We start from the raw sequence: 21,770 nt of genomic DNA on the forward strand, positions 1-21,770 counted from the left end.
TCAGGAGTGCAGCAGATGGAACCTCAGTTTAACGTCTCATCTGAAGGACAGCACACTCAGGAGTGCAGCAGATGGGACCTCAGTTTAATGTCTCATCTGAAGGATGGCACACTCAAGAGTGCAGCAGATGGGACCTCAGTTTAACCTCTCATCTGAAGGATGGCACACTCAGGAGTGCAGCACCTCAATAAGGCTGCACTGCAGTGTCAGCAATCCAATCACCTAGAGAGGGAATAAAACTCACAGCCAGCCTTCTGGTCTTTCAGCACCAAAGAGTCTGCTACTTGTTGAGCCACTGACACTGCATAATAATGAGTGATATTTTTCTGGCTCACCTGCCCAGAAGAAAGAAGGGATTCAAAGCTAAGGCTAGAGCCTACAGTGGAGACTGGAGCCTAGAGCGCAGACAAAAAGTAGTGATAATGCACCAGCAGACATGCTTTGCAGCTGATATCATTGCATGCAGGGCATGCAGTGATACTGTGGAAGGGGCATTAAAATATGGGCGGGGATTAATAGAAAATAATCCAAACCACCCATGGATGAAAGCTTAAATGATTTCTGCTCTCACTCTGGTTGGTAATATGGCTGGCCAATATGAAATGACGAAGTCAATAGAGAGCGGAAAGGGACAAAAAACATTTACAAATAACTTTTGCTTGCCAGTATTACTGGTAAAATGGTATATAAAGAGCAAAGTTCCTAAAGCCATGATGAAGACACTGCTACAAGAAAATGAACACAAGGGATACGTGACCAACAACAAACATCACATGAAGTGGGGACTTAAAGGCTTGGGGTTTATTTTATTATTTTCCACTATTCAAATACAGATCACAATAATGTGTGTGCTGTAACAGATAAAACAACAATTAGCTCAAAACACTTATTCAGCATTTTCAATGTCTCAAGATCTAGGAGAACATATATAATTTTCCTTTAATTTAACAATACTTTATCAGCAGTGAAAGCTAGATTTATCACTCTTCTATTTAAATTATATTAACCACCCAGTTCTCAAAAACATTCATGGAGTTCTGTTGTATGCCAATCTTCCATTATAGTATGAAACATCTTTTGTTATGTTATTACTGTACACCATGTCACTTCTTTACTGAAGAGTGCAGTGATTTCCTACCCTGTTTTCCCAAACCCTTAATCAGCAAACATGCAACCAAGACCATTACATTGCACTAGAAAAACTTAGTGCTGAAACCTGCCTAACCTCTGCATTGCATACCTGCCTGTTCACGCCTGTCGATGCATTTTCATCATTTTTTACTTGATTGTACTGTACCTGTCTCTGTCATGCCTCTACTTTGACATTACCTTCTCCAATCGTTAGTCTGGCCAGCATGCAATAAAGTGTCCTGTTTGCATTTTTTATCATAAATACTTTTTTAAATATCTCAGATGACCATCTTCTCTAGTTTCATAAAGCATAGTTAGAATGTTTGATATAAACCTTGTGCATATCAGTTCTTCCACCACCTACTGAAGAGTATAATAAGTGGAAATTGTCCAGTTGGATCTGTGCATACATAATTAAATAAATAAACAAATACATTTAAAACATCTACATTGTCACATCTGATTTATACTGGTGTGATGCCCACCACTGCTACCAATATGTGATGGCCACCAATATGTGTCATCCCCATGCTGGGGCAGTAATCAAGGAGCCTGAATCCTCACCACTGACACTGAAGAGGGATGTGCAGTTGGAATACAAATGGATACACCCAGTATTTCCAGATGCAGACCTCTCTGCATCAAGTATGATTTCCCTTAAGAGCACACAGGGAACACATTCATTCCGGGGTCTGGATGTCTCTATATCTGTTTCCCTCCAGGTCCCCAATAAGACTCCCCATTGGTAGAGTTGTAGAGTTAGGTCCTCAGCCAAGTGTCCAAGCCAAGTCCTCACACAAACACTCATCAACATTTAATTTTCTCTCACACACACACACACACACACACACACACACACACACACACACACACACACACACACACACACACACACACACACACACACACAAACCTGAGAAAGACTGGCACAGATATTACCTGCTCTCCATTTTTGCTCAGACTATAAGGCAGTTATCACTGCCACCAGTCAGTTAGTATAAGACTCCTAAAAAGGGTGTCCAATTATACTGTGTAATATTAATACTAATACAAAAGGTAGTAGTTCACCAAGATGGCTAGGTCTTCTGGTATGAACCACACAATGTCACCAAATAAATATAAGCACTCTCAAAGGTTAAGTACTTTCTACAAGGATCAGCTGCAATAAAAGTTTGAAATATATTTAATAATACATAATAAAAGAGCATGAAAATACTGAATATATATTCACAGTAAACCACATAGTTCAGTCACAGGAAATATTGAAAAGAACATTGATGGACAGACTCAGACAAATAAAGAAATACAATATCTAAACTAAGCTTCACTATATTCCTGACTGAATCTAAGAGGTTTACTGTTCCCTAGTTAAGTTACTTACTACCGTAAGGCAAGATGCTGTGGCAAGATGCTGTGGGTGAGAGTCGTTCTATTCAGGTTTCCTAAACAGAATACTCAATACTCTCTGAGATTTCTCTTTTTAATATCTAAAATATAATTTCCAAGAGGGCTGGCAGAATGACCTCATCTGTTCACCTGACTCTAGGTTCTCACAGTATTTCTCTTTGAAGCTGAGATGGGAAGTTAGCACAGATGGCCACAATACACATCCACATGTTTATGGCAGTGCCTGGGGCCTACGCTCTTTTCATTGAGCTAATGGACAAAGGCGTTCCCCCAGACCATAGTCTCAGGCCCTATTCAGTACTGTGTGGTGCCTTATAAGGGTTTAACAGCTCATTTACATTATCCTTATTTTCTTAAAGTTAACCTCTGCTGTGCCAGTATCCTCTATTAAACATAAACATTTAATTCAGCTACAGTAATACATGTACATTTCTCTTCATTTCAGCAGGGTGCACTGTTGACATGTTTTCAACAGAAGCATACATTTTCAGCACAAGCATCTGTACAAAATCAGTTTGATACACAAAGGACAGTTGTAACACATTTGTAACACAAGCATCGTGTATAAATCAGTTTGATATTCGAAGGACATATCCTTCTTTGCCAAACTGCAGCTGGCTTTGCTGGCACTTTCCCATGTCATAGCAGTTGGCACACGGCACATAAAAGAGATAACGAGTATAACAATGTGTGGTTATTACGGAGAGGAAATTTAAAATATGTGGAAGTAACGGACAAAAGTGTTCTTGCCTGTGCTTGGCTCCTTTTGAAAGCAAGATTTGGGGAAAGGTTGTATTACAAGAAATGAGCCCCAGATGAGAATTTGGTTGTGGATTTAAGGGTGGGATTAAACACTATACTGTTGTAAAAATTGTTTAGTGACTATTGTAAATATGCCATCTGTTTTAATATGTAATTGGATATGTAAATATGGATTTAATGAAGACTCCTACTCTTTTTGATAAGTGCCAGCCATCAATGTGCTTTAGTTAATCTGTATAATGTTGCAATAAATCCTTAAAATATTTAACATCATCTGCTAGCCTGCCTTCTTCCACTGCTTCCATATCCCTCACATATGAGCAAAATTGAAACAACTGCTATAATTACCTCTTAGAAATATTCAGCATTTTGTTTTTACATAAGCCATCACCGAGTAGAACATAGCTGATACATTTACTTATAATTATATTTAACTGGTTTGCTGTATCTTTAATAGTCAGTGGTCTAATATTTCTTTATATTTCACATTGTTTCTAGATGCTCATTAATGTATCCTTTCAAGAAATGCTATGGTCATGTAGAATGAAAACATGTAAAACTTACATTTATGTTGCATAACTTTGATTTTTCATGTAGTATTATAATTCGCATATAGTTAACTCTTTAGCATAGTTTACACTGTTCATTCAGCCCACAAATTTGTTATGTTATATAATGGATACTGTATAATTTCTGTCAAATAAACTATGACAGTTTTATGGGGGTTAATACTTCACTATATCTTGCAACTTCTAGGTCCAGGTGTTGCATTATAAGTCTAAATAGAATTAGTAATTATCATTTCTAAGGTTCTTGTAATTATTGGTTAGCTAATAGAAAAGAAAATCAGTATCCAACCATCTTCAAAATTTTTTGATAAAACCTAGGACACATAACCAATAACATTTTAGTCTTTTCAAAGAACTGGTGAATCATATTGTTACTGTGCCTCATTCTTCGAGATAGTAACATTTTAATATGGTGAATACTTCACTATATATATTGTATTGTCCACATAATTTTCTCTAACAATCATTCAATCAATGTTACAATAATTGCTTATGCATATGGTTAATACTTCACCAAATTTTCAGTCAAACCTACTATTAACTTTTTTCACACAACTATTACTTCATATTTTGCAGGATCTGACAGTTTCAACATCTTACAATTATTCCATCTTATCATTAGAATTGTTACTTAATCACATGGTTAAAACTTCACCAGATATCAATGGTCCAATCAAATATCCTTTCAATATAAGATATCCTTATGTAGATACAAAACACATAAAATGTACAACGCGTTATATTACATAACCCAGAATTTTAATTGTAATTTTATCATTCACATATGGTTAGTTCTTCACCATAGTTCATAGGCTCACAGGTAAGTACTAGGCTAGCTGCCCTTGTGGTCCATTTTAAGCCTAGCCAGTTTCCCTTTTTATGCTTGAAATAACCTATCCTATTTGGTTATAGATTGGGCTTACCCATCTCATGGTTGGTAATTATGTATTTCCACTAATGAGAATAACTGGGATCATGCCATAGATAATTTGAGGAAATCCATGCTTGATAAAGCATTTAGGAGTTGCATCTGTCCATTAGTAGTGCAGTGGGAAGTCCTGAGTAAATTGTCAGTTTCCCATCCATAGATCAAAGCTATGCTTGAAAATGGACAGGGATGAACTTTGACTTAAGAGCAGCGACATTCTGCTAGATAAAAAAAACTTTTACCTTCACCTCCAGCAAACCCACCAACAAAAACCACAAAAGTTCTAGTCAGGCATTAACAAACTACTTCAACCAGGGCACTCTAAAACTCCTGCCCCATCAGGAATCACCCATAATAACTCTAAGCAAATTGCTGATACCTTTAACAGCTACTTTACAGAAGCCATTCAAACTCTAGCTAATACATTACCACCTATTAGCACGTGCCCATTAAATACCACAATCAGTCCAGTTCCTTCCTTTCATATACAACCAGTACCTACATCCCTCATTTGCAACCTCCTTCAAAAACCCAAGTCATGCACCCCTTCTGCTGGCTGTTTACCAGCAGAATACCTGCAAATTGCAGCTAAAGCCATTGCCTACCCCATCTCTATCCTTATAAATAGAATAATTACAGAAAGCAAAAGCCCTTCTATATGGAAAGTCTCTCACACATCATCCCTCTACATAAAGGTGGGACATCAGCTGAGATTTCCAACTTTTGACCAATCGTCATACTCTCTCCAATAGCTAAAATAATGGAAAAATGCATCCGCCAACAACTACTTGACCACCTTCTCCAGAATAACTTACTAGCTAACTGCCAATATGGCTTCAGACCATTCCATAGCACAACAACTGCCCTGCTATTCTTTTCTGACTGTATAAACAAAAATTTTAACAATAACTCTGTTTCCTCTGCACTATTTATCGACCTTTCAAAAGCCTTTGACATGGTCAACCATCATCTGCTTATTGATATACTAAAAGCTCATTCACTTGATGCACAGGCATTACTCTGATTTAAATCTTATTTAGACAACAGACAGCGAGCGGTACTTTGGGATCACAATCTTTCTACACCCCTCCCTGTGAACATTGGAGTACCTCAAGGCTCTATTTTGGGCTCTCTTCTCTTTTCAATGTTTATTAATGAACTAAATACCAAAATTCCTCAAGCCACCTGCATACAATATGCAGATGACTCAACATTAATATGTTCAGCCAAATAACCTCACTCCAGACCCTCACCCAAACAGTATTTAATATTGTTGATAATTGGTTCATGCAACATTGCCTCTTCCTGAACCCCAAAAAACAAAATTATTACTTTTTGCTCCTTCTCAAAAGTCACCAGAAATTCACTTCACAGTAACCTCTCACAATGGAACTAGCATATCCCCTGACACTACAACCCGTCTCCTGGGGATAACAATAGACAACAACCTTAGCTATGATGATCATATTACTACTACCATAAAGTCTGTCAACAAAAAACTATGCTCCCTTTATAGAATTAAACCCTTCCTTACACCAATAGCCAGAGCCACTATTGCCCAGACCCACCTGATCTCTACCCTGTTCTATGCCTCTGCCATGTATACCAATCTATCTAAAAACAACCTTAACAAACTTGCAACTACCTATAATAACATATCCAGATTTGCCACTGGCAATCCTTTCAAAACCCACCACTGTCACAACCTCAAACAACTGGGATAGTTAGAACTGCAGAACCAACTACACTGTCAACAACTTGCAATCACCCAAAAGATACTTTACCACCCTAATAATACCCCAATCCTCACTAATCTGACTACCCCTTATAAAAATCTTACTACACTTCGTTCAGCTAATAAGCTTCTAGTTTCCACTATTAAATCTAACAACAAAGCTGGGGACTCACTTTTCACTAACATAGTGGGAAAAACCTGGAACCAGCTTCCAAGTGAACTCTCAACTGTCTCTTCCACACAGCTTTTTCAAAAACATCTTAAAGAATATCTTAAAACACATTGGCTTTGTCCCTGCTCTAACCCAGACTGATATCTCATTTACCCATCTTGCTCTCCCTATACCTCTCTACTCTACTGTTCTATGTTACATACCTGTATTAACAAGTTAGCGAACCTCAACTCTCAGCTATGTTGCCTACCTGTATTAACAAGTTAGCGAACCTCAACTCTCAGCTATGTTGCCTACCTGTATTAACAAGTTAGCGAACCTCAACTCTCAGCTATGTTGCCTACCTGTATTAACAAGTTAGCGAACCTCAACTCTCAGCTATGTTGCCTACCTGTATTAACAAGTTAGCGAACCTCAACTCTCAGCTATGTTGCCTACCTGTATTAACAAGTTAGCGAACCTCAACTCTCAGCTATGTTGCCTACCTGTATTAACAAGTTAGCGAACCTCAACTCTCAGCTATGTTGCCTACCTGTATTAACAAGTTAGCGAACCTCAACTCTCAGCTATGTTGCCTACCTGTATTAACAAGTTAGCGAACCTCAACCTAAGCTCTAATGAGATTTCCTTCTTAGTACTCCATAAGAAAAAAAAAAAAAACATTTATATGTTTTTTCTCTCTCAAATGTTGTTGTTTTCTATATTAGCTTAAACCCTCCAAAGGACTCTGTACATGTTTATCTTATGTACAAACTATATGAATATGTATGCTGTATAATTTTGTTACTGTCTGTGCTTGGAGCTTTTCTCCCCGGGCCTCTACTGAAAATAGATATATATTCAGTTAGACTAGCCTGGTCAACAAATGTAAAATAAAATAAATAAAATAAAAATAAAGTGGATGGGGAGTCTGTTTCTTACCAGCAGTATCCTTTGTAAAATATAGCTATCCCTCCAAACCATTCTGTTGCTGTTGCAGAAGAGGTTTAGATCCCTAGTCTGAGTATTTTTGATGCAGTAAATCCATTAGTAATGGGTCAGAGGATACCTTGTATTCCAAAAACAGGCTCTGAGTCTGTCCATTTAGGACATGTTGTTTAGGCCTTGAATCCTTTCAGTAAGTTATATCTGTGGCTGTTTCAGTTGTTGCGTGTGTCTGGACAGATAATTACCAAAGGGCATTATACTCATTGATTGGCCTAACAAGGGCTGAGTAAAGGGGAGACAATGCCATCCTTAGATCTAGACACAATCCCTTTGCTTATAAGTTGTGCAATATAGAAGGATTTTCTTACAACACTGAACATGTTAGCTAAAATTGAGGTCACTGCCCACATATAATCCCCAAATCCCAAACGACTGGGTCAATTCTTAGGGGTGTATTGTCAATGTAGTAATTCTCTGGGGTAGATGACGTCTCAAAGGATACAATAATGCATTTTTGGTCATTTAATTTCAGTCCATGATTTTGACACCAGCTATTTATTTAAGACAGACCTTCCTGTGGGATGGCTAAGTCATTTGGACATTCAATGGTTGCTCATAGATTGCAATCATCTGCAAACATAGTTAGCCCTTTGGTATTGGCTTTTACTTCAGAAAAGTAGATGCCAAACAAAAGAGTTCCCAGCACAGAATCCTGGGGTACTCCACTGGTGACTGGTCTCTTTGTGGAGGTAACTTCATATTTTGATTCCCTATGTCCTATCTGTGAGCCAGTTGGCAAGCCAACGGGTGACATAGGGGTTTATTCCCAGATTAATTGGCTAATTAATTAATTTAATTTGTTTATGAATTAATTTACTTAATTAATTTAATTAGTTACTAAGCATTGTCTACATTGTTTGTTCAGTTCATGAATTTGCTCTGCTGTATCATGGATACTATGTTATTTCTGCCAAGCAAATTGCAGACGTTCCATTATGATTTGTGTGTTACCTTGTATCATAACTTCTAAGCAAACTTAATAATTTTACTTCTCAAGGCTCACTAGCTTAAATAATTGGTTAAGTAATAGAAAGTAACTACGGCAACTAGCTTTAAAATATGTTGTTAAAACTTGGCGCACACAGTATTTTACTCATTTTAAAGAATTGCTGAAACGTATGGTTGCTATTTCACTGTCTTCCATTCTGTTCTATTAACATTTATGTGGTTAATAATTCGCTATGTTCTGCAATATCTAAGCAGTTTTTTAAGAATCATACTTATTCAATCATGGTTACAAGAATTACTTATTCATGTAGTTAATACTTGTATGCAGATTCAAGCTTAGTATTAACACTTTAATATGATTACTACTTTACCACATTTTGTGAGATTTGACAATTTCCATATGTGTCATAATTGTTCAATCATGTCCAGTCTTTTTTGGTCTATACTTACTCACAAGACTACTTGAAGAGCACCTTCTCATTCCTGTGTGCACAGACTTTGCTTTATACCTTCCTATCATTTCTACTGATTTAGGCATTGCTTACCCTTGCAGGTCCTTTTTGGCAGTGCATCCTTAGTTCTGACCTTTAATGATTTTAACATTCTTCATTCATTGCCCTGGCCTCTACAGAGGTCCATGCTGACTCGGCACGAAGAACAAGAAGTGCCACATCCCAGTATGAGGACACTGCATCTCTCAACTTAGAGGATACACTTAATTCCTAACAGTAATTCCTTTTCAACAACTGGTGAACATTCTAAAGGAAGCCAGAAGGTCTATCATAAAAATATTGTATCTACAGAAGTGGAAGGGATTTGTTTCTTTAACTGCCACAAAAGGCCTGTATCTACTTGAACCATCCACTTCCAAAGATCTTAGGATGTTGGACTAACTAAATTAGGATTTATCTAATGAAAGTTGTCATAACCACATCAGAAAAGTAAACTCAGCCCTGTCAAATACTGATTTTAACAATGAACACTTATAAAAGTACTTGCAAAGCATAAAGCTCTACACCTGCATCTCCAAATATAATAACTTTCAGATTGCTATACCTCCTGCATCTCCAAATATAATAACTTTCAGAATGTTATACCTCAGCAGTAAAAGGGCAAAATATTTCCTCAACCTCAGTGTTCTGTGATTTGATGAACTTGGGACACAATATGTGACAAAACAGGACTGGACTAAAAACAAAATAAAACTTGTTCTAAAGTAATGTTATAATTTATGTATCCCTCCAAACTATTAATTGCGAGTCTAACTTAGCTTATGTATCCATTAAAGTACATATATCTGCAGACTTTGCCTGTCTTCAATATTTTCCTCAGAAGGAATCGAACCAGTGTACCAAGGCCCTTCCGAAAGATAATCAGCTGGAAGACACTTCTCCTTCCTGGGGCTTGAATTTCACATTGAAAAGATAATCTTACCTCCACTTTAATCATTTGACATAGTGGATATTAAATACTTATCTTGGAAAAACACTATTTCTGGTTGTTGTTACTTCTGAAAGCATTTCAGAGTTAGAAGCCCTCATGTGCAAGTCACTTTATTCGGTCATTCCTAATGAGAGGGTATCTTTAGCGACTAATCCTTCATGTATGTCCAGAGCTGTGTTGTCTGAGCAGTATCTTGGAACCAGTCCTTATATCTCCAAGTCCTTTATCCAAACTACCAGGATAAATGAGAGCATATTTTACATTAGCTGGATGTTCATAGATAGCTAAGATAGTCCACAAGGAAAACAAATTACTTCAGAAAAGCAGATGACCCTTTTGTTTCCTTCAAGAAAGGCAAACAGGGCCTGCCTGAAGCCAAGCAAGCAAGGTTAGTGAAACAGAAGAGCTTCCTTCTCACTATCTCCCATTAAGTAAAGTTCAGATACAGTTGCTAACTGTAGCTTGTATGTTTAGAATTTTTCTCAGTATTTATTGAATGCTTTATATACATCTTTCATATGGCTTAGAAATGGCTATGTATTTGCCACAATCATAATTCTCTGTGAGAGTGAGCACATGTCAGTGCTCCAGCTATATAGGAGCCTTGCACCATTTGCACTAGTGAGCTCACAGGGGTCTATATTAGATAATCAAAATCTACTTACCTTGAACCTATATTCATTGACACAGAAACAGCAAAATTCACTTCCGCGAATGACAAAAACTTTCCTAGGGTAAAGAAGCAAATGGCCAACACCACAACTTTGCCTTTTTCCCTACCGTAGTGCAGTCTTGAAGTTGGTATATATAGTTAGGGGGTGTGTGGGGGGGGGTGCAATCTCCCACATTGGTGGGTGTGGGAGTGAAGCCCCCCACTTTGGTGGGTTTGATTTAGTGCAATGTGTGTTGTGGAGTTGTAGTGGCCAAGTGATTACTTACCCTAGTAAAATTTTCAGTGTTCACTGAAGGGTGTTTCTCTGTTTCGATGTTGATGAAGACAGGTACGAGGTAAGTAGATTTCAATTATCTAATATAGACCCTCTTCACAGGCATGTGGCCAGCATTAACTCGCATGGGGAAATATAATGATTTACTGTTGTGGTGACCTCTCCTTGAAGGGATACTATTATGGTTAGTAATTTACACATGTATGCTATCAAGATAATATTGTGTAGAAAATCATTTTTGGCCACTGTTATGACTATTATGACATCCATCTGTAAAGCTTACCTTCTATATCTTAGATGTATCTGATTTACATTAAAGCCGGTTCTGATCTTGAGGCTACTTTCAGAAAGCTTGGTGCTTCCTTTGCATGCCTGTTTTTCATTCCTCTTTGAAATTAGGCGTAAAGTTTATCATGTTGCTTTCTTGGATATGTTTCAGGATCTACACCCTTCCTTTCCACTTCTCTTCTAGTGCTCACCTCTTCTCTTGTTTCCTGTTCCTTTGTACTTTGGATGGCCAGGTTTCCTTATCCAGACTTACCAGCACATGGAATAACTTGTCAGCATGTACTCACACACATAGCTGGTACTCTCAGTCATCTTTGCTCTACATTCTGCAGTACCTACTGCACTCTGCAGGTATCCTTTCTGTTCAGCTATCTGCATCGGATCCTGTCTTGATTCACTCTACTTATCTATCAGCTCTACCTACTTTTCCTTGTTTTTTGTCTACCTATGCCATCATTTTTTACCCCCGCTGTCTGTCTGTGCCTTCTTAGGTTCATAGGTTCCTAGGCAGATACGAGGCTAGCTGACCTTGTTGACCATTTTATGCCTAACCTAATGAGAATTAAACATTGTACCTCTTGTATGTGAAGTAAACACTTTAGCCATTATGCCAACCCCCAATCCTAAATTCCTAGCTTCCTCCTTTCTTTTCCTCGTTTCACCGATATTTATTCCATAGTCTCCTCTACCACCTCCATTTATGTGATCGTTTCCTCCTATTACTCTGCGCTCTCGCCTTTCATTAATGCCTGGTATCCTTTTCCTATGTTGTGTGGATTAGTGGTACTACTCTACTGTACCACATTGCTAGATCCACTGTTTTTTCCCTAAGTCTTCCACCTTCTTTATTTATATGCTAGATGCAACATTGCACTTTCATTTCTCTCTCTGTCACGCATAAATTCATAGATTGGTATGACGCTAACAACCGGGGGGGGGGGGGTCTTTCTACCTTTCTAAGCCTAGTCAAGTTTTCCTGAAAGAATAATGACATCATATGTCCAAAAAGGGCATTGAGAGCCAGGCACTTAGAAGTTACCTCTGTCCATAAGGGACATGGGTGCTAGGCCTGGTGTACATTTCCTATTCTATCTCTGTTTTAAAGTCCACCATTTACTTTTTGCTTTCCTTATGACATTGCTTTTATTTTTTCTTGAGTTTACATGTTTTGGGTTTTGTTGATTGACTTGTGCTTGATATAGTGTGACTGAACAGTTAACATAATTAACACCATTTCTGTAGCGTATTATTCACATTAATTCTTTATCACTGAAACAATCAGTATTAGGTTAACATGTCTTTCCGAGTAAAATGAACGAATGAAATACAAATGAACTTATGAATGGAGTCTCTTAGCAGGTAAAGCATTCTCTTACTTTTCTCATTTTATTTCCCAGACAACCCTGGAAGTATGGATGATGAGCAACTGACATCGCTTGAAGAAAGCGTAAAGAGAACCAGGACACAGATCAACAGTCATATCAGGCAGCAGATGACGCAGTTGTCTGACATTTGGCAGAGACAGAATGAACGGATATTTAACTTGGACCAGAGTATTGACAACATTCTCGTGGATATTAAGAACCTGGAACAAATCCGGGACTCACTGCCTATGGGATGTTATAACACACAAGCAATAGAAAGTCCATAAATGAATGCACTTACCTTTACAGACTGACTGCCTTCTTTTATGAAGTGCAAGCTATTTAGTATCTTCTCCAGCCACTAACTCAGATTTTATAATTTTTTGGAGAGTATTTTGCACATTTTCAGCACTTCATATATTAAAGCATCCAGTATTTTTGTTGTTTTATTGTGAGGTGGAGCAGAGACACTTGAAAATACATATGTGCTTTTTTAAAGAAATATATTTTTTGCTATTTAATAAAATATGAGTGATGGTATTCTAGTGTTTTTGGGACACAACATCAGTTCACTTGTTTCACAGTGAGGATTTTCAGAACTAGTGCCTGATATCTGCAGACATGTTAATTAATGGATGCTATTGTGACAGTGCCATAAATCAACGTATTTGCCCAGGTACTCCTGCTCTTCCTCCCTTAAAAATATTTTTTGCAATTGCTGGCTTAGTATGATCACTTACACCTTAATTTCAGCCACACTGGTGAACTTTTTTTCCTACTGTGAGCTTGTACTGGTAACCTTTGCTCAGAATATGAGTAAGTAATCAGAGCAAGACAGGCATGGATTTGAATGTCCCCATAAATCAGGTCTTCTCCACATCATATCTCTTAACCCTTTAACACAAATAAAAGGGACAAATGAAAAAAATAATGAGGGATAAAGACACAAAACCAAGGGCACATTTTAAACAGTGGTCTTATGTATTTAGAAAGTTGCTAGAAAAATAGGTTTTTCCATTAGTATGCATTTTTCTAAAGGACATGAAGTCCGAAACTCAAATTTCTGTCATTATTTAGTGACTGCAGGCCTCAATCATTTGTCAGAATGACATGAATTTTAAAATGAACAGACCACAAATGTAAGCAAAATCAGGAATATTCTTTGACATCAGAGACAGCGGAGAGCTATGCTTCTTCTGAAGGAGGTTGATCTTATTAGTAGCACTGGTGAATTGTGCCCTCCACCAATGTGGAGCTAACAGTTATGCCATCATTTCCGGATATCATTGAATGTGAACCTGTTGGACTGTTTATGGAAAGTGCACATGTATGCTGGGACCTGCAGATTTGCAGTAAGGTGCAGGGATACTGGATATGCAATAAAGGGATCATCAGGCTCTATGACTCTGACCCCCATTCCATTAGACTGGATTAACACATAGATCATTCATGTTGTACATGGGGGTGGGTGGATCCATGGCTATGGACCAGTAATAAGACAGCAGTGCAGCATGAATTACCCAGTACAATAGTCAGTGAGCAAGTGTACAAGCATATGACATGGACAAACACAGAAAGATGGCAGACACTGTTACCAGAATTTGGGATTTCAAAGTGTTGTAGTTGGAATGGTTATGTATAGGATTGAATGCTGCAAATTCTAACAGACTTGAAAGGGTCACAAGAAGTTTAATACTCTTCACATCTGGGTCTGGCATTATTTAATTGGGATGCCGGATTATTTCATCTGCATTTGTTAAATGCCACTGCACAGCACTGCACTCTTATCCAGGTCACCTGGGTCTGGCATTATTTAATTGGGATGCTGGATTATTTCATCTGCACTTGTTAAATGCCACTGCACAGCACTGCACTCTTATCCAGGTGCATACTGTTGTATGGAAACAACAGTAAAAATACAACGTTATTTAAATGGAATTAGTAGTTGGGCTAAGGAAAATGTGGCTATTTCAATGACAAGTGCAAAAGTAAGCATATGAGAGACATTAACTAAAATTATAATAAATAAAGTAGTTCTGACTCAGTCTAGGAGTTTAGCTCTCAACTGTCCCTAAATTTGCAGGATGTCCCTGATTTTGTTTATAGTTTTGCCCTGTCCCTTGTTAAAGTTTTGATTTCCGGGTGAATCCCTGAGGATTATAGGCAGCCAGTAATGATAGTGATTGGAGTTTCATAGTTCTTATTGTTTAGAAAATGCAGTGTGATGAATACCTGTTGTTCTATTAACTTTTTAAGTGAATTAGAGTAATATTTAAAATTGTCCCTGGTTCTGGGTCTTTGTCCCCTATTATTTTTGGCTTTATCCCCTTTTTAATTAAGAAATCAAAAGATATTAAGAAGCGGAAAAAGAGTTAATAGTAGATAATACATAATTATATCAATAAATAAATAAATAAAACTATGATTTTAATGCAAACTGAGATTGTGTTTTTTATGAAACATTCAGCCAAGTAGAAAAGCATTTCTGTGCTATTAACAAAAATATGTAGGCCATTTTACTTTCATATGCAGCTATGAGCAGGTCTTTATTTAAATATTATAGTTTTAGTTGGAATCCAAAGTACAAAAACAAATGCTAAGTGGTTTGAGAGCGAACCAAGATGATACATATGAAAGCACTGTAAAAAGAGGAAAGAGTACAGGAGTATGCTTTATTGTGCTTGGGAAATAAATCAAGAGCAGGTTTAATATTGTTGTGGGGGATAAAAGGAATGACAAAATGAGAGATGAGACTATGCATTGTGATGAATGGCTATTGGAAATATAAGAAATGATACGATATCTGGGGTTCTGTCATTAAGGCTGGAAAGAAAACAAGCATGGGTTAGAAAAACAGAGGTTGAAGAATGAATTAAATTACAATTAAGTATATATGCACATACATAACTAGATGTTATGCAAGTATCTAAGTATGTACCTTAGTAACTATGCATGATTGTATGCATATCAGTATACATATGCATATACACACATTGGTAGATTTTATATATATATATATATATATATATATATATATATATATATATATATATATATATATATGGGTCTACTTCTTTTGACCTAACTTTCATTTGCCCGACACTCATTTTCCCTACCCCATTTCACTGAAAGTTCATTTGCCCAACACTTCATTTGCCCGACACTTCATTTGACCGACAAGAATTATTAGCAAGAAAATGGAATATGCCCCCTTCCCCACTGTAGTGCGACCCTGGAGTTAGAATATATAGTTAGGGGGGTGTGGGGGGCACAGCCCCCACTTCATTTCATATGATATTGTTAACTTTTGATGTAATATTGCTTAGTAAAAGAAAAGTAAGTGGGGGGCTTTGCCCCCCACACCTCCCGTTGTGGGGGCTGTGCCCCCCACACCCCCCCTATCTATATATTCTATCTCCAGGTTTGCACTACAGTGGGGAAGGGGGCATATTCCATTTTCTTGCTAATAATACTTGTCGGTCAAATGAAGTGTCGGGCAAATGAAGTGTCGGGCAAATGAACTTTCAGTCATTTGGTCTCGGGCAAATGGGTGTCGGGCAAATGGGAGTTAGGTCAAAAGAAGTAGACCCATATATATATATATATATATATATATATATATATATATATATATATATTACATTTTATGTATTACATACGCACTTATGTTTGTATAAATTGCATCATTTAAAGTTCAGTAGGAGCTCCAGTAAAGCAATAATGGAAGATGATTTATGTCATCAAATTACAAAAAAATGATGTCGCATATGTGACATTTCAGCAAAAATGTAGGTGAGCATAGCACAATGTATCTGTTAAATAAAAAGCAATACGTTATGCAACACTTGATACAGCATGTTTTCATACTTATTGGTAGAAACATAACTCTAAAGTACAGCATTTTGGAACTTGATATTAGGCAGACCGTAAGTAGATGCCAAGCCTGGGGGCGCAGAGTACATTATTACTGGCCAAGAGTCACATATGCAGCTAAAAAGCAACTTAGATGGCATCCAGTTTTGAACAAAACTGAATGGTATATTTTAGGGAACTTTACCCCTTCAACAACCAGTGTGACATAGACCAGTTTCTGTTTTTTTTTCCATGACTGGTTGACCACAATCATACAAAATGTGACAAATTAAATTGTCATCTCATGGTACACTTTTATCAATATAATGCCAAATATGAGTAAAGTGTGACTTAACCATTTCTCCTTTCTATAGCATATCAGTGGTATTCAACTTTGCCACCATATACCATGGGAAGTGTGCATGAAATTTTGCATTTTTTTCTTTAGGAGTTTGTCTTATGGACTCTTGTATTTTATTTCCCCATTATACTTCAGAATTTTGAGCCATAAAAGTTAGCTGCTTTGCTTTCTCTCTCTCCCGCTCTCTTTCTCTGTCTCTCTCTCTCTCTCTCATTAAGACCATAAAGCAAATCTCTGTTAGATCAGATTGCATTATTGTTGAATAGAGAAGACATGGTACATTAACAGTACAACTCTGTCACATGTGTGGTATTCGTCACAGATGGCAGAGCAGCATAGGTTGGAATGACAGACCTCAAGATGGTGGTAATGGATGAATGCTTCTTTGGACATGACCTTCACTTTAGTTGTTTTTGTGACTTTTTGCTCCCACTGCCTGCAGACCATCTAACCCTCTCATGGATAATCATCCCATTTGTTCCCATCATCAGGTGAATGCCAGCTGAGAGAGGCCATGATCCAGGCAGACATCTGGGGTGGCTCAAAGGTTTATTGGTTTTCTTCCTGTTCTTTTCATGCAAAAATTTGGTCAGGTACCTGGAGCAGCATGCAACAGACTGTCTGCAAAGTGTAACTCCTCACTTCTGCAAGGAGTGTTTCCCTCAAGTAACCATGCACTTCCTCCCACAGCATGAGCAATGGCCCCTTCAGTCTATACCAGCAAGGTCACAGTACTTTGTGTGCCTCTGAGTGCGTGAAAAACTGTCCCTCCCTTCCTCCCTCCCTGCAGAGAGCTGAGCAGATCATGCCCCTTCATCATTCACTCTTTCTGCCTGACTCTTCCACTGCCAGGGTTGCTAACTGACCGCTGGTCACCTGAGTAACAGTTAAGAGATCCATCCTTCTTCACTATGCAGCCAGGCAGCCTTTACCATAATTTTGTTCTTTTAAATGAGAATAACTTCCAACCAAGTTTAAGCCGAATGTTCTACAATCCAGTAAAATATAATGCATTAAGCAGGATGTAGAATAGATCTGTGGCCAGATTACCCATTTATGAGTGGAGATATTCCTTGAGACTGAGCAAAGCCATCTATAAGACAACTGAAAACCCAGGATCGATCCGTCAAGGCCTAGTCACTGTCTGCAATTCAGCTACCTTATAAACCATGCATATTTACATCCTTCCCATCACAGGGCACCCTAAATGTACTTTCATACAATGATTGTCTATGCAAAAGATGGAAACTCACACTACAGCTAGCATTACTAGTGTTACACTGATAGAGACCTGTGCCTTTGTCCCAGGAATGTCAGACTGTGAGCATTTTGTTAACAACATAAATTTTTAACAGCACAAAGCATATTGTTGAGGCTATGATTTAATTTATTGAAGGAGTTTTCACTGCAAATTTTAACAAAACATCAGTCACTTAAAGAAGTTCCATAGCACAAAGGTAACAATTTTATATGAAGACAGAAACCCTCTCATTTCCCAGTGGAAGGGAGATTCTCTGTATCTCCTCTACGGTAACAACATGTGGGGAAGAAGAACCACTCCCACGATGAAGTAATTTTATAAAATAGCAATTTTGGGGAGTAGAGTCTGAGCAAACGTCAATCAAAAAAGGTCCTTTGAACAACAACAAATGGGAAGTGGCAGAAGTTTCATGGCATTAGGACAGGCATAATGTATGTATGTTCACACACATTACAGACTGTTTTGTTATGCATGAAAAGTTGTTTTTACTGTTCTACATTTACAGCCGATTGAAATATATAGCAAGAAAAATGTTTTTCTACAGTATTATAAAATAAAGTGCTTGATAAAAAAAAAATCTTTATATCCTGATATAATTGCCTAGATTTTTTTTCATCTGCTATCCCTTGCACAATTTAATAACTACAGAGAGTTCAGCTCTTTAACTGCACTTGTCTATGTTTTATCTGGTGAGATGTGCACAGACTCAGAACTGATGCCATTTTATATATAAAACAACATGATACATGTTTCTTTTTAGTATTTGTTTAGGATATCCAGGTTTATCCCACAATATCTGATGCCAGGAAGTGAACCTGTGTCATTTGTGGCAGTATGGGGTAATAATATTGCACTTTAATAAAAAAAAAGACATCTATTTGAGTATAATTTGTCTATAATGTGCACTAGCCTGTAAATCTCTCCCCTGGGCTGGGTAGCTTGCATTTATTAGGATGACACTCACTGTTTGCTTACTGATCCCAATCTTAAACAAGAGACAGCAGCATAGATGAAAACAAGAAATAACATTCTCACTAAGCTGCTGCTGGGTTAAACAAGGCTTTTGCCTTCAGGAGAATAAGCAGACAGATGTGGGAAAATAGCAGCCATTTTTAAATCCCATCTAGCCCCACTTTTCGCCCCTTACCATTTTTCCTTACCCTGTTGAATACCACTGTGGACCATTTTTCCTTTTCCTTATCCTGTTGAATACCACTGTGGACCATTTTTCCTTTTCCATACCCTGTTGAATACCACTGTGGATTCCCTTTCCATCACATGGTTCAGTAGTCTGTTCCATGAACCCACAACTCTCTCTGTGAAAAAAGTAATTGTGTTGATCCAAGGAGACGTTAGTCCCTACAATCTACTCTCTGTAGTCCTCCCTTTCTCCTCTGTCCATCTTCTTCAGAATGAACCCTTCTCACCTCCCTGACACTATCATGTCCTCAGCCCTTCATCTTTTCTAGTCTCCAGTAAGAAGATGGCTAGCTCTTCTATCCACTGGTCACAGTCTTTCCCCTCCATTCCATGGTTCTTTCTGCTAGCTTTCTTCTGTATTCCTTTCAGCAGCCTTATTATTTTATGATTTTATCTTTTTATCCTTTTAATGATGTCATCCTTTTATGATCTCCAAATAATTCATGAAGCATCTTTCTGTCTTTTATGACAACTCCTCGTCTCATAAGATAACATTTTGATAATTTCCACATATTTTGTAATACAAGTCGTATTAATTGGTTCAGCATATGATGCACAGTCATCCCTATCATGGCATCAGTCTGTTTTTTTTTTCTTTACAATACGAGCCTTAACAGGTCCTCCCTGCTTCTGTGAACAGAAATGTGAGTGAATGTTTATGGTTACAACAAACCAGTGTGGAGTATTGTTTATCTACCTTTGTGAGAATGTAACTATTGTGTTCATAGGTTCATAGGTTCATACTAGGCTATCTGCCTGAGGGCATTTACAAGCCTAGCCCATAGTTTTGTGGCTTAGGCCACCCCTTTAGTATGGGGAACTATACACATTATTTTGCTGTGCTTCTGTCGAGCAGTGACACTGAGGTAATCCCTGGGGTATATCTGCGATCTCCCATCCATTGGTCAAGATTTCTCTTGAACAAGGCCAGCGAGGTGCTCTGCCTCACATATACCAGGATTTTATTCCACAGCATAGGGAGTCTTTGGGTGATGAATCTATCCCTCCAGCACGTCCTATTAATAGCCGTGTCGAGGTTTAAGTCTCCCGCCCTTGTGGCTCTGACGGATCTAGATTTTTTGAGGTGAAGCATATTCATCAAATCTGGGTTTGACATGGCCTTGTATGTTAGGCAAAGGTCACCTCTGAGCAAGCGGTGGCGACTGAATAGAGCTGGAGTTCTTTCAGTCGGGCAGCATAGGACAGATGTTTGAGACCCTTTATCCTTTTGGTGAGGAACTTTGTGGCCTCTCCAGCTGCTGCAAGTGTCGGGTCAGATACATTCGAATGGGGCATTGTACTCAATCATTGGTCTGATGAGTGATGAGTATAGGGAGACTATGACCTCCCTTGATCTAGATGAGAATCCCTTCATGATAAGGTGGGCAATGTAGAAGGTCTTCCTAACTACTTTAGCTACATGGGTGTCGAATGACAGACTACTATCAACCTGGGTCCCCAGGTCCCTGATAACTTCTTCTGTGCTCAGTGGATTGCCACCTATTTGGTAGCTAGGGGTAACCTTGTTTTTCCCGAAGGGTATGACTATGCATTTTTTGGCATTTAACTTTAGGCCATGGCTCTGACATCAGTTATCCGTTTCTGTGAGACCCTTCTGAAGGATATCTGTGTCAGATGTGTTTTCTACTATGGCGCCCAGTTTGCAGTCATCTGCAAACTTTGTCAGCCATAAACCTCCTGTGTTTGCTTGTACTTCGGAAAAGTAGATGCCAAACAAGAGTGGGCCCAGGACTGAGCCCTGTGGTACACCACTTGTGACAGGCTTTGAGTCTGACATGGCGCCAGCAACTCTGACCCTGTGGGTTCTGTCACTCAGCCAGTTTGCAACCCATCTTGTGATGTACGGGTTAACATTTAAGCTGATGAGTTTTTCAATGATACCCGAGTGGGGTATTGTATCGAAGGCCTTCGCCAGATCGAGGTAGGCTGTATGGACTGCCTTTCCCTCATCAATGGCTTTGGTGACTGTTTTGAAAAAGTCAACCAAGTTTAGAAGGCATGATCTGCCTTTGACAAAGCCAAACTGGGATGGATCCAAAGTCTGCAAATTCCCTATGTCTTTATTTATGAGGTCCATTATGATCCTCTCCATGGCTTTGCAGATAAGGCTTGTCAAGCTAATGGGCGGTAATTTCCAGGGTCGGTGGAGGCACCGCCTTTGTGAAGTGGGACCACAGTTGCAGTGCGCCACTCCTGGAGTGCGTATCCAGAGGTAAGACTATGATTAAACAGCTGTCCTAGCTGTGGGTTTAATTCCTCGTTGAGTTCGTGGAGCACACAGCCGGGGACACCATCAGGTCCCATGGATGCTGTGTTTTTGCTTTGGAGAGAGCAGTTCTCACTTGGGCATTGGAGATGTTTGGGGGCTGCAATCGCTTGGTATAGATATCTCTC

The 21,770-nt window shown here is 38.4% G+C and overlaps 1 protein-coding gene across 1 annotated transcript in view; it reads left to right on the forward strand.

Moving 5' to 3' along the window:
- Positions 1–15,118, forward strand: part of LAMC2 (laminin subunit gamma 2) — a 292,336-nt gene extending 277,218 nt beyond the window's left edge. The window contains exon 23 of the mRNA XM_044085264.1: positions 12,715–15,118. Within this exon, the coding sequence (XP_043941199.1) occupies positions 12,715–12,968 (254 nt within the window). The 3' untranslated portion in view covers positions 12,969–15,118. The remainder of the gene's footprint in view (positions 1–12,714) is intronic.
- The last annotated feature ends 6,652 nt before the right edge of the window (positions 15,119–21,770 follow it).

The sequence above is a fragment of the Protopterus annectens genome, chromosome 10.part0 (assembly GCF_019279795.1).
Source record: "Protopterus annectens isolate FY-2018-M chromosome 10.part0, PAN1.0, whole genome shotgun sequence".
In the NCBI taxonomy this organism is placed as follows: Eukaryota; Metazoa; Chordata; order Ceratodontiformes; family Protopteridae; genus Protopterus; species Protopterus annectens.